Below are 13,595 nucleotides of genomic sequence, written 5' to 3'. Positions count from 1 at the left end.
TAGGGCTAAGTTAGGGCTAAGTTAGAGCTAAGTTAGAGTTAAGTTAGTGCTAAGTTAGAGCTAAGTTAGGGCTAAGCTAGAGCTAAGTTAGAGATAAGTTAGGGCTAGGTTAGAGCTAAATTAGGGTTAAGTTAGGGCTAGGTTAGAGCTAAGTTAGGGTTAAGTTGGGGCTAGGTTAGAGCTAAGTTAGAGCTAAGTTAGAGCTAAGTTAGAGCTAAGTTAGGGCTAGGTTAGGGCTAGGTTAGAGCTAGGTTAGAGCTAAGTTAGAGCTAAGTTAGAGCTAAGTTAGAGCTAAGTTAGGGCTAGGTTAGAGCTAAGTTAGGGTTAAGTTAGGGTTAAGTTAGGGCTAGGTTAGAGCTAAGTTGGGGCTAGGTTAGAGCTAGGTTAGGGCTCCGTGAGGGTTCGCGATTGAGATTCGTAAACCAACAAAAAGAATCTAAGAGCTGTTGGCAAATGCAGCGAGCATTGTGACGTCACAGCGGAGCACGTGGGGCCCCGCCATGAGTCAAGCACGTGGCCACCACCACAAACAGACACTCGACGCCGCCTCTCGCCGCGTGACGTCACGCTGAATCAATCACGTGACTGCCACGGCCAAAGAACGCCAAGCTAAGCACGTGACACGGCTCCCGCCATGGAGGACACAGCTCCATTTATTGAGCCTCCAGCACGGAAGATCGTGGAGGGAGGGAGGGGAGGGAGGGAGGGGAGGGAGGGAGGGAGGGGAGGAGGGGAGGGAGGGGGGGAGGGAGGGGGGAGGGAGGGGGGAGGGAGGGGGGGAGGGAGGGGGGAGGGGAGGGAGGGAGAGGGACCAGGGGGAGGGGTACGAGGGGGTGTTGCATATTTGTCATTCCCCTTCACTTGACCGCCACTCTGCCCCCCACCCCACCCACACCCCCCCACTACACTGCCTGTAACACACTCACACTGCCCGTAACACACTCACACTGCCTACCTGTAACACACTCACACTGCCTGCCTGTAACACACTCACACTGCCTGCCTGTAACACACTCACACTGCCTGCCTGTAACACACTCACACTGCCTGTAACACACTCACACTGCCTGCCTGTAACACACTCACACTGCCTGTAACACACTCACACTGCCTGCCTGTAACACACTCACACTGCCTGCCTGTAACACACTCACACTGCCAGCCTGTAACACACTCACACTGCCTGTAACACACTCACACTGCCTGTAACACACTCACACTGCCTGTAACACACTCACACTGTCTGTAACACACTCACACTGCCTGTAACACACTCACACTGCCTGTAACACACTCACACTGCCTGTAACACACTCACACTGCCTGTAACACACTCACACTGCCTGTAACACACTCACACTGCCTGTAACACACTCACACTGCCTGTAACACACTCACACTGCCTGTAACACACTCACACTGCCTGTAACACACTCACACTGCCTGTAACACACTCACACTGCCTGTAACACACTCACACTGCCTGTAACACACTCACACTGCCTGTAACACACTCACACTGCCTGTAACACACTCACACTGCCTGTAACACACTCACACTGCCTGTAACACACTCACACTGCCTGTAACACACTCACACTGCCTGTAACACACTCACACTGCCTGCCTGTAACACACTCACACTGCCTGTAACACACTCACACTGCCTGTAGCACACTCACACTGCCTGTAACACACTCACACTGCCTGTAACACACTCACACTGCCTGCCTGTAACACACTCACACTGCCTGCCTGTAACACACTCACATTGCCTGTAACACACTCACACTGCCTGTAACACACTCACACTGCCTGTAACACACTCACACTGCCTGTAACACACTCACACTGCCTGTAGCACACTCACACTGCCTGTAACACACTCACACTGCCTGCCTGTAACACACTCACACTGCCTGCCTGTAACACACTCACACTGCCTGTAACACACTCACACTGCCTGTAACACACTCACACTGCCTGCCTGTAACACACTCACACTGCCTGCCTGTAACACACTCACACTGCCTGTAACACACTCACACTGCCTGTAACACACTCACACTGCCTGCCTGTAACACACTCACACTGCCTGTAACACACTCACACTGCCTGTAACACACTCACACTGCCTGCCTGTAACACACTCACACTCCCTGCCTGTAACACACTCACACTGCCTGTAACACACTCACACTGCCTGTAACACACTCACACTGCCTGTAACACACTCACACTGCCTGTAACACACTCACACTGCCTGCCTGTAACACACTCACACTGCCTGTATCACACTCACACTGCCTGTAACACACTCACACTGCCTGTAACACACTCACACTGCCTGTAGCACACTCACACTGCCTGTAACACACTCACACTGCCTGCCTGTAACACACTCACACTGCCTGCCTGTAACACACTCACACTGCCTGTAACACACTCACACTGCCTGTAACACACTCACACTGCCTGTAGCACACTCACACTGCCTGTAACACACTCACACTGCCTGCCTGTAACACACTCACACTGCCTGCCTGTAACACACTCACACTGCCTGTAACACACTCACACTGCCTGTAACACACTCACACTGCCTGTCTGTAACATACTCACACTGCCTGCCTGTAACACACTCACACTGCCTGCCTGTAACACACTCACACTGCCTGTAACACACTCACACTGCCTGTAACACACTCACACTGCCTGTAACACACTCACACTGCCTGCCTGTAACACACTCACACTGCCTGCCTGTAACACACTCACACTGCCTGTAACACACTCACACTGCCTGTAACACACTCACACTGCCTGTAACACACTCACACTGCCTGTAGCACACTCACACTGCCTGTAACACACTCACACTGCCTGCCTGTAACACACTCACACTGCCTGCCTGTAACACACTCACACTGCCTGTAACACACTCACACTGCCTGCCTGTAACACACTCACACTGCCTGTAACACACTCACACTGCCTGCCTGTAACACTCTCACACTGCCTGTAACACACTCACACTGCCTGCCTGTAACACACTCACACTGCCTGACTGTAACACACTCACACTGTCTGCCTGTAACACACTCACACTGCCTGTAACACACTCACACTGCCTGCCTGTAACACACTCACACTGTCTGTAACACACTCACACTGCCTGTAACACACTCACACTGCCTGTAACACACTCACACTGCCTGTAACACACTCACACTGCCTGCCTGTAACACAATCACCCTGCCTGCCTGTAACACACTCACACTGCCTGCCTGTAACACACTCACACTGCCTGCCTGTAACACACTCACACTGCCTGTAACACACTCACACTGCCTGTCTGTAACACACTCACACTGCCTGCCTGTAACACACTCACACTGCCTGCCTGTAACACACTCACACTGCCTGCCTGTAACACACTCACACTGCCTGTAACACACTCACACTGCCTGTAACACACTCACACTGCCTGTAACACACTCACACTGCCTGTAACACACTCACACTGCCTGCCTGTAACACACTCACACTGCCTGCCTGTAACACACTCACACTGCCTGCCTGTAACACACTCACACTGCCTGTAACACACTCACACTGCCTGTAACACACTCACACTGCCTGTAAGACACTCACACTGCCTGTAGCACACTCACACTGCCTGCCTGTAACACACTCACACTGCCTGTAACACACTCACACTGCCTGTAACACACTCACACTGCCTGCCTGTAACACACTCACACTGCCTGTAACACACTCACACTGCCTGCCTGTAACACACTCACACTGCCTGTAACACACTCACACTGCCTGTAACACACTCACACTGCCTGCCTGTAACACACTCACACTGCCTGCAACACACTCACACTGCCTGCCTGTAACACACTCACACTGCCTGCCTGTAACACACTGCCTGTAACACACTCACACTGCCTGTAACACACTCACACTGCCTGCCTGTAACACACTCACACTGCCTGCCTGTAACACACTCACACTGTCTGCCTGTAACACACTCACACTGCCTGCCTGTAACACACTCACACTGTCTGTAACACACTCACACTGCCTGTAACACACTCACACTGCCTGTAACACACTCACACTGCCTGTAACGCACTCACACTGCCTGTAACGCACTCACACTGCCTGTAACACACTCACACTGCCTGTAACACACTCACACTGCCTGCCTGTAACACACTCACACTGCCTGCCTGTAACACACTCACACTGCCTGTAACACACTCACACTGCCTGTAACACACTCACACTGCCTGTAACACACTCACACTGCCTGTAACACACTCACACTGCCTGTAACACACTCACACTGCCTGTAACACACTCACACTGCCTGTAACACACTCACACTGTCTGTAACACACTCACACTGCCTGTAACACACTCACACTGCCTGCCTGTAACACACTCACACTGCCTGCCTGTAACACACTCACACTGCCTGTAACACACTCACACTGCCTGTAACACACTCACACTGCCTGTAGCACACTCACACTGCCTGTAACACACTCACACTGCCTGTAACACACTCACACTGCCTGCCTGTAACACACTCACACTGCCTGTAACACACTCACACTGCCTGTAACACACTCACACTGCCTGTAACACACTCACACTGCCTGTAACACACTCACACTGCCTGTAACACACTCACACTGCCTGTAACACACTCACACTACCTGTAACACACTCACACTGCCTGTAACACACTCACACTGCCTGTAACACACTCACACTGCCTGTAACACACTCACACTGCCTGCCTGTAACATACTCACACTGCCTGTAACACACTCACACTGCCTGCCTGTAACACACTCACACTGCCTGCCTGTAACACACTCACACTGCCTGCCTGTAACACACTCACACTGCCTGCCTGTAACACACTCACACTGTCTGCCTGTAACACACTCACACTGCCTGTCTACCTACACACACACAGACACACACATCACGAGGCTGGGGCACTTTGAAATCGCTGTAACTGCCTCGGACCAGCGGCTCCTGTAAGCCTCCTCCCCCCCCCAACACCCCGCGCATTGCTAAACAAAAACAGCGTAACAATGTTAACGAATGCGTAACCAAGCCAGTGCCGGGTGGCCCAAAAGTCAGGACACACACAGGAGATGATATTTCATTTAACACTGGGATTCAAACATTTTAATTGCTCATATAAGTTACTATCGATGATCACACGGTATTTATACGGCCACCCTGGAAAACAAATAACCCTGTGTGTCCTGACTTGTGGGCCACCCCAGAGAACAACAATAACCCCGATGTGTCCTGACTTTTGGGCTATCCGACACCCAGACCCAGGGCTCGAACCCAGTTTGCTGTAACTCTCCTGATTCAGTACGTCCGACACGGCCATTATGGACCTCACAAGAGAAAACCCCAGACCCGGGATTCGAACCCAGTTTGTTGCAACTCTCCTGGGACTCAGGATCTCAAAGGCAAAATTAAGTGATATGAGAATACATGGAAATGTCTAAAACGTTAGTAAAACAATGGATCGCCACCATCACCAACAACCGCCATTCGCCACTAAGTGGCGGTGACGTCACCACGACGCTTGTGCCAGGCTATGTGCACCCTGAGGCCACGTGAAGTGTCGAACGCCCGCTGGCAGGAGGTCACGGGGCAGACCCAGCAGGTGCCACGGGTCGACTGACTGAGATGACTGGCTGATGCACCACCTGTGCTCCCTACTGTGCCAACCTGCTGTGCTTTAGCCACCCGGCGCTCCGTTCGTTGTTGTGAGCGTCGCTCCTCTGCCCTCCGTTGTTGTTAGAGGGCGACTGCCTCCAACTGCCCAGTAGCAGCGTCCTTCACGAGCCTCCTCCACAGAGGCCGATCTTGACACCGCTGGTACCAGTCATCGGCAAGTCCACTCAGCTCCACGTCCTCCTGTACCACATCACTCCATCTCTTCTCTAGCCCGTGCCGCGCCCGCTTAGCCCCCTCGATCCGGCCGAACAAAAGCTGTTTCGGCATGCGGTGGCTGGGCATGCGGGCTACGTGACCCAGCCAACGCAGCCTTGCCTGCCAGAGGAGCTCACCGATGGGACCTTGTCCAGATCTTTCAAAGATTTGTGAGCTCCTCATACAATCCAGCCTGGTTAAACCCAGGACGGATCGTAGGCAGGCTAGCCTAAATGTTTCTAACCGGCGAAGATGTTCCATTAGGGGGGTCCACGTTTCGCAAGCGTAGAGAAGGGAGGGAATGACCGTGGCCGAGAAGACCTGAAGCTTAGTGCGGAGCGACAGACCAGGTAGCTTCCACACAGCGTTACGCAACCGATGAAAAGATATTGCCGCTCGACTGATTCGGAGCGAGACCTCTGCTGTTAAACTGGAGCCGGTCACAAGCACACTGCCCAGGTATGGGAAACTCTCCACCCTCTCCACAACTGCCTCGTAACCAATTGGGAGTTGTGGGGATGGAGTGTCCGATGGTACAAAATACCCAGGCAGGTGCTCAGTTTTGGTGGGGCTGATGGTAAGTCCCCACCTCTTAGTGGCACGCTCCAGTCTCAGCAGCAGCGTCTCCAACTCCTCCTCTGAGTGAGCAGCGATTACCAGATCACCGGCATACATAACTTGGTTGAGCAATAGGGAGCCATCTCTTGACCGCACCCGAGCATCGATCAGCCTCCCATTGTATCTGTACCAGATGGAAATTCCTCCAGTACAGCCATCGAAGGCTTTACAAACTACGTGGTCAAAATAGATGTTAAATTATGTGGGAGCCAGAGGACATCCCTGTCACACTCCAAGGTGTACAGGGAATGGCTCTGACTCCCGGCCACGTAGTTTTACCCGGGCCTGCTCACCATCATGAAGGTCCTTAATTATCGTGAGCAGAGGGTCAGGGACTCCAAAAGCACGAAGAACAACCCAGAGCCCAGGCCTACTGATGGTATCAGTAGCCTTGAGCAGGTCAATAAAGCAGAGATGTTGGTATTGTTGGAATTCCCTACACCTCTGCTGTAGCAGACGGACAGACATTATGGCATCTGTGCAGGACCGCCCTTTCCTGAAACCGCATTGGGGCTTCACAAGCCTCTCCTCAGCGTTCCTGGCAAGGCGATGTTGAATAATCCTTGCCAGGACCTTTCCCGGCACACTGAGGAGTGAGATGCCCCTGTAGTTGTTACAGTCTGTGCGGTCCCCATTCTTAAAGAGGGGGACCACCAGGGCATCCTTCCAATCCTGCGGAACCCGTGCAGCGGTCCAGACTGTTGTTATGATGTCATGTAGGGCAGTCTGTGCACAAACGCCACACTCCCTCAGCATTTCGCTTGGGAGATCATCTCTGCCCGGTGCTTTTCCTGGTATCAGACTCCGGATCGCCTTCTGTACTTTAACAGATGGCACCTCAGCCAGCCACTCACAGGGGGTGACTTCTTCTGATATCTGAGGCACAGCAGCCTCAGCAGGGTCATCCTCACTTTGCCCCATGACGTTGTCCAAGCTGAGGGATTTCCCCCTCCCTCAAGACCTCACAGAAATGCTCAGCAAATCTGCTGTTCCTGGGGGTCGGAGGTTGGATCACCGTTTTTCCCCCTAATGATGGTAATAGGTGTGGCACGACAAGTTAAAGAGCGATTTGTGATCACGGGCCACTGAGGCAGACTCCATCTCCTCAGCAACCCACGACCACCACTCATCCTTGCAGCACCACACGGCTCTCCAAACCTCCGAGCAAAGGCTGTGCTAAACCTCCACATTCTCTGATGTGGAATGCTGCAGACGATTAGAGTGGGCCTGTCGCTTTTTCTCAGCCATCCTGAACACCTCCTCCGTCAGCCAGGGTATCTTTTGAGGTCTGGGCCATGTACCCAACCCAGCCATTGCAGCTGCATGAGTCACAGTCCTGAACCTCGCCCACTTACCCTCGACATCAGGAGGAGTGGGGGACGATGCCAACCCCAGCTGCAAGAGATCATGAAATTCTCGCTTGCAACTTTCATCAGATAACTGAGGCCAGGCCACTATGGGTTTGAATGAGGTCCTGGGTGTACACCCACCACCGGAGTGGAAGAATGGCAGGTGCATCTTACAGATGACTAGTCAATGGACAGTGGGAAAATCAGCTCCACGGTAGGTCCTAGTGTCAAGGACATGGGCCCGCATCCGCTGTTCCGTCACTACGTAGTCTAGCAGATGTTCTTGCTTGGATCCGGCATGCATCCATGATGTTGTGTGGATGCGCCGATGCCGGAACAGCGTGTTGGTAATTACAAGCCCATGGGCTGCACAAAAATCTAGCAGCCTCCTACCGTTGTTATTGAGCTGATCTGGCCCATGCCTTCCAATCCCTCCAGACCAGGTGCCAGCATCATGACCAACTCGGGCATTGAAGTCACCCAACAAGATGACTCTATCCCGAGGGGCCACTTTAGCCAGCACCTGTGACAGGAGGTCATAGAAGGCATCTGACTCATCGGCTTTGGTGGAGGCATTAGTAACCACGACCACCACTCCTCGCCTCCGGTTGATGGGAAGGCGAGCCCAAAATAGCCTGGGGCTTACAGCTTCCCACACCTCACCGCCACGCTCCCACGCCCCCTTCATTCTTTTGTTCAGAAGAAGAGCCACTCCCTGTTGTTTGGCAGTCTGCTGCCCCGAGTAGAGGACTGTCCACCCCTCGTGGTGGCAGGAGCCAGAGCCGGTCCACCGGACCTCCTGAATGCCAAATGGGTTCTGGCCGGGAGACGTCATGGACGCCTGTCCCCCCGGGGCCTCTGGCACAAGCTTCGTTTGATATTTTTTTTTTGTCCGTGATCGTGGAAACTCATTGATGGTGGAGGCGTGACCAGCCCCTCGCGCCCATCCAGAGCCCCCTTTGGCCCCCGCGGTGGCTACAAACGCCGGGAGGGTGAATGGCCAATCTCAATCGGCCCTCGACCGACCATGGCACTGCTCACCACAGCGTTACCACCATCGTGGTGATGATGGTGACGGCGGCGATGGTGGTGGTGGTGGCGGTGGTGATGGTGGTGATGATGATGATGGTGGCGGCGATGGTGATGGTGGTGGCGATGGTGATGGGGGTGATGATGATGGTGACGGCGGCGATGGTGATGGTGGTGGCGGTGGTGATGGTGGTGATGATCATGGTGACGGCGGCGATGGTGATGATGGTGGCGATGGTGATGGGGGTGATGATGATGGTGGCGGCGGCGATGGTGATGGTGGTGGCGATGGTGGCGGCAATGGCGATGGTGATGATGGCGGTGGTAATGGTGGTGATGATGGTGGTGGTGATCGTGGCGGTGATGATGAACGGTGGCGATGGTGGTGATGATGGCGATGGTGGTGATGATGGCGATGTTGGCGGTGGTAATGGTGATGGTGATGATGATGATGGCGATGGTGGTGATGATGATGGCGCCGATGGCGATGGTGGTGATGATGGCGGCGATGGTGATGGTGATGATGATGATGGCGATGGTGGTGATGATGATGGCGCCGATGGCGATGGTGGTGATGATGATGGCGGCGATGGCGATGGTGGTGGTGATGATGGTTGTGGTGATGGTGGTGATGGTGGCGATGGTGGTGATGGTGATGATGGTTGTGGTGATAACTTTGACGGCGACGACGGCGACGCCGACACGTCAATCCCCCTCCCGAAATGTTCAAGTGGACTTCACAGAGCTACCGCTGAGGAGCCCCTCCTCCGGAGGACCAGCCACACCGCAGAAGAGCGACCACCACCACCAGCAGCAGCAGCATCATCGCCCTCCCCGGTAAATCCGAATGTCGGTGCACGACCCCCTCCCCCGCTACCACCACCTAGCTCCCCAAATCCACGCCACCCCCGCGCCCCCCCGCCCCCGCCAAATGATCAATAACTTTATCGATTCGCAGCGTTGATGACCGCAGGAACGAATTGCTCTTTGGTTCTTTGGGTAAAAGTCCGTCACACGTAGCACAGGTAGTCAAAGTTTTAAATACGTAACGAATGATTTTTGTTTGGGGGGGTGTTAGAGCGCGTTATTTATAAATGTGTCGTAAGCCCTCTCCACCACCCGACACGGCCAATCAGCAGCAAAAAAATAAAGTGTCACGTTGACAAAAGAAGACAAAATAGTTCACTACTTTAGCCCTACACCGGTGTGTTGTTGAAGAGTGAATCCACAACAGTGGGGCTAAAGTAGTGAACTATTTTGTGTCCTTTTGTCAACGTGACACTTTATTTTGTGCTGATTGGCCGTGTCGGGTGGTGGAGAGGGCTTACGACACATTTAAAAATAACGCGATCGAACACCCCCCCCAAAAAAACCCTTCATTAATAATAATATTGGTCGCGAAAGCCTCCTAAACGTGTTAAACTGAAAGTTGAAATAGCTCACGGGCGTTTTGACTTAAAGCTAGTATTCTTGGTTCTTTCGGTAAAGTCACCGCCACGTAGAAGGGAAACAATAAAATAATAAAAATATAAAACAATAAAATTATTATTCTTGGTTCTTTGGGTAAAGTCACCACCGCCACGTAGAAGGGAAACTATAAAATAATAAAAATATAAAACAATAAAATTATTATTCTTGGTTCTTTCGGTAAAGTCACCGCCACGTAGAAGGGAAACTATAAAATAATAAAAATATAAAACAATAAAATTATTATTCTTGGTTCTTTGGGTAAAGTCACCGCCACGTAGAAGGGAAACAATAAAATAATAAAAATATAAAACAATAAAATTATTGTAAAACAATAAAATTATTATTCTTGGTTCTTTGGGTAAAGTCACCGCCACGTAGAAGGGAAACAATAAAATAATAAAAATATAAAACAATAAAATTATTATTCTTGGTTCTTTCGGTAAAGTCACCACCACCACGTAGAAGGTAAACAATAAAATAATAAAAATATAAAACAATAAAATTATTATTCTTGGTTCTCTCGGTAAAGTCACCGCCACGTGTTAGGGAAACGGCAAAACGATTCTTGCCGTGGATTTCACCGCCAGACGATGAGTGGCTTCTCGCCTTGCAGGTCGAAACGTCGGCGGAATCTTATCGTTTTGTATTTTTTAAATGTTATTATTTGATCGCTTCCCTTCTACGTGGTGGTGACTTTACGGAAAGAACCGAGAACTTGAGATGACGGCGTGCCGATCGCAACACCCGGAGCGACCCGCAATCAGGCGGCACAAACGCAGCAGCAGAACTGCTTCAGTTCGTGATGTTCTACCTGCGTGGCTTCACCGAAAGAAGCAAACGTCAACAACAACAACACAGCAACAACACAGCGTCAACAACAACACAGCATCAACAACACAGTGTCAACAACAACACAGCGTCAACACAGCGTCAACAACAACACAGTGTCAACAACACAGCGTCAACAACAACAGCGTCAACAACACAGCGTCAACAACAACACAGCGTCAACACAACAACACAGCGTCAACAACACAGCGTCAACAACACAACAACACAGCGTCAACAACAACACAGCGTCAACAACAACACAGCGTCAACAACACAGTGTCAACAACAACACAGCGTCAACAACACAGCGTCAACAACAACACAGTGTCAACACAACAACACAGCGTCAACAACACAGCGTCAACAACACAACACAGCGTCAACAACACAGCGTCAACAACACAACAACACAATGCGTCACAACAACACAGCGTCAACAACAACACAGCGTCAACAACACAACAACACAATGCGTCACAACAACACAGCGTCAACAACACAACACAATGCATCACAACAACACAGCGTCAACAACAACACAGCGTCAACAACAAAACAACACAATGCGTCACAACAACACAGCGTCAACAACACAACAACAACACAGCGTCAACAACACAACACCGAGTCACAACAACACAACACGGCGACACAAACAGCGTGGGTTGGTGGACCGCACATGGATGGGACGCAGTGGCTGTGTCGGCTCTGTTGTGTCGGTGTTGTTGGTGTTGTTGTTGTGTTGTTTGTGTTGTTGTGTTGTTGGTGTTGTTGTTTGTGTTGTTGTGTGTTGTTGTGTTGTTGTTTGATGTTGTTTGTGTTGTTTGGTGGTGGTGTTGTTTGTGTTGTTTGTGTTGTTGTTAGTGTTGTTGTTTGTGTTGTTGTTGTTTGGGTTGTTGTTTGGGTTGTGTTGTTTGTGTTGTTGTTTGTGTTGTGGTGTTGTTGTGTTGTGGTGTTGTTTGTGTTGTAGTGTTTTTGTGTTGTTGTTTGTGTTTGTGTTGTTGTTTGTGTTGTTGTTTGTGTTGTGGTGTTGTGTGTGTTGTTGTTGTTGTGTTGTTGTTGTTTGTGTTGTTGGGGGAGGGGGGAGGGAGGGGGGAGAGTGTGACGTAGGGAGACACGTGGTGGTGGTGGTGGTGGGGGGGGAGAATACTGTTGAGGTGGGGGTGGGGGGGGTGAGGGGTGTAGCTGTGAGGTTAAAGGTCACAGCAAAGCATCATGGGAAGAGTGCGGCTGGGCTGGCGGTGGCGTCCTCAAACTGCGGCAAGGCTTCGGCTGGCGGCCATTTTTATCGCAGGCCGAAAGGAGGTGGGGATGGGGGGAGTGGGGGGTGAGTGGGTGGGTGAGTAGGTGGGTGGGTGGGTGAGTGAGTGGGTGAGTGAATGGGTGGGTGGGTGGGTGAGTGGGTAAGTGGGTGGGTGAGTGAGTGGGTGGGTGAGTAGGTGGGTGGGTGGGTGAGTGGGTGAGTAGGTGGGTGAGTAGGTGGGTGGGTGGGTGGGTGAGTGAGTGGGTGGGGGGGGTGAGTGAGTGAGTGAGTGGGTAAGTGGGTGGGTGAGTGGGTAAGTGGGTGAGTGAGTGGGTGAGTGGGTGAGTGAGTGGGTGGGTGAGTGGGTGGGTGAGTGGGTGAGTGAGTGGGTGAGTGAGTGGGTGAGTGAGTGGGTGGTTGAGTGGGTGGATGAGTGGGTGAGTGGGTGGGTGGGTGAGTGAGTGGGTGGGTGAGTGGGTGGATGAGTGGATGAGTGGGTGGGTGGGTTGGTGAGTGGGTGGGTGGTTTAGTGGGTGGATGAGTGAGTGGGTGGTTGAGTGGGTGGATGAGTGAGTGGGTGGTTGAGTGAGTAGGTGGGTGGGTGAGTGGGTGGGTGGGTGAGTGAGTGAGTGGGTGGGTGGGTGAGTGGGTGGGTGGGTGAGTGGGTGGGTGAGTGAGTGATTGAGTGGGTGGGTGGGTGAGTGGGTGGGTGAGTGGGTGGGTGGGTGGGTGAGTGAGTGGGTGGGTGGGTGGGTGGATGAGTGAGTGGGTAGCTGTGGGTGAGGTGTGGAGGGTTGGCCGGTGAGGGTGAGGTGAGTGGCGAGTCCGGACGCCATCTCTCTCCCTCTCTGTCTAGTTGTCCTTGGCAGCTGACGTGCCCCTCACTGAACCTTTAGTTCTCATCTGGGGGGTCACACGGCGGGGGGGGGGGGGGAGAGGGAGACACGGGGGGAGGGAGACACGGGGGGAGAGACACGGGGGGAGGGAGGGGTAGGGAGGGAGGGAGACACGGGTAGAGAGACACGGGGGGAGACACGGGGGGAGAGACACGGGGGGAGAGACACGGGGGGAGG

At 52.5% G+C, this 13,595-nt stretch overlaps 1 protein-coding gene across 1 annotated transcript in view; it reads right to left on the bottom strand.

The window, feature by feature from the left end:
• Nucleotides 1–5,189: 5,189 nt before the first annotated feature.
• The window catches only part of LOC116958131 (phosphatidylinositol transfer protein beta isoform-like), a 60,311-nt gene continuing 51,905 nt past the window's right edge, over nt 5,190–13,595 (bottom strand). Inside the window, exon 11 of the mRNA XM_076064403.1 lies at nt 5,190–13,425. Coding sequence (XP_075920518.1) covers nt 13,375–13,425 — 51 coding nt within the window. The 3' untranslated portion in view covers nt 5,190–13,374. The remainder of the gene's footprint in view (nt 13,426–13,595) is intronic.

The sequence above is a fragment of the Petromyzon marinus genome, unplaced genomic scaffold (genome assembly GCF_048934315.1).
Source record: "Petromyzon marinus isolate PM22_M1 ecotype Great Lakes invasive population unplaced genomic scaffold, UKy_Petmar_22M1.pri1.0 PM_Scaffold_42, whole genome shotgun sequence".
Taxonomy (NCBI): Eukaryota; Metazoa; Chordata; class Hyperoartia; order Petromyzontiformes; family Petromyzontidae; genus Petromyzon; species Petromyzon marinus.
Note: the sequence above shows the minus strand (reverse complement) of the source record. Positions and strands in the feature narration are given on the sequence as shown.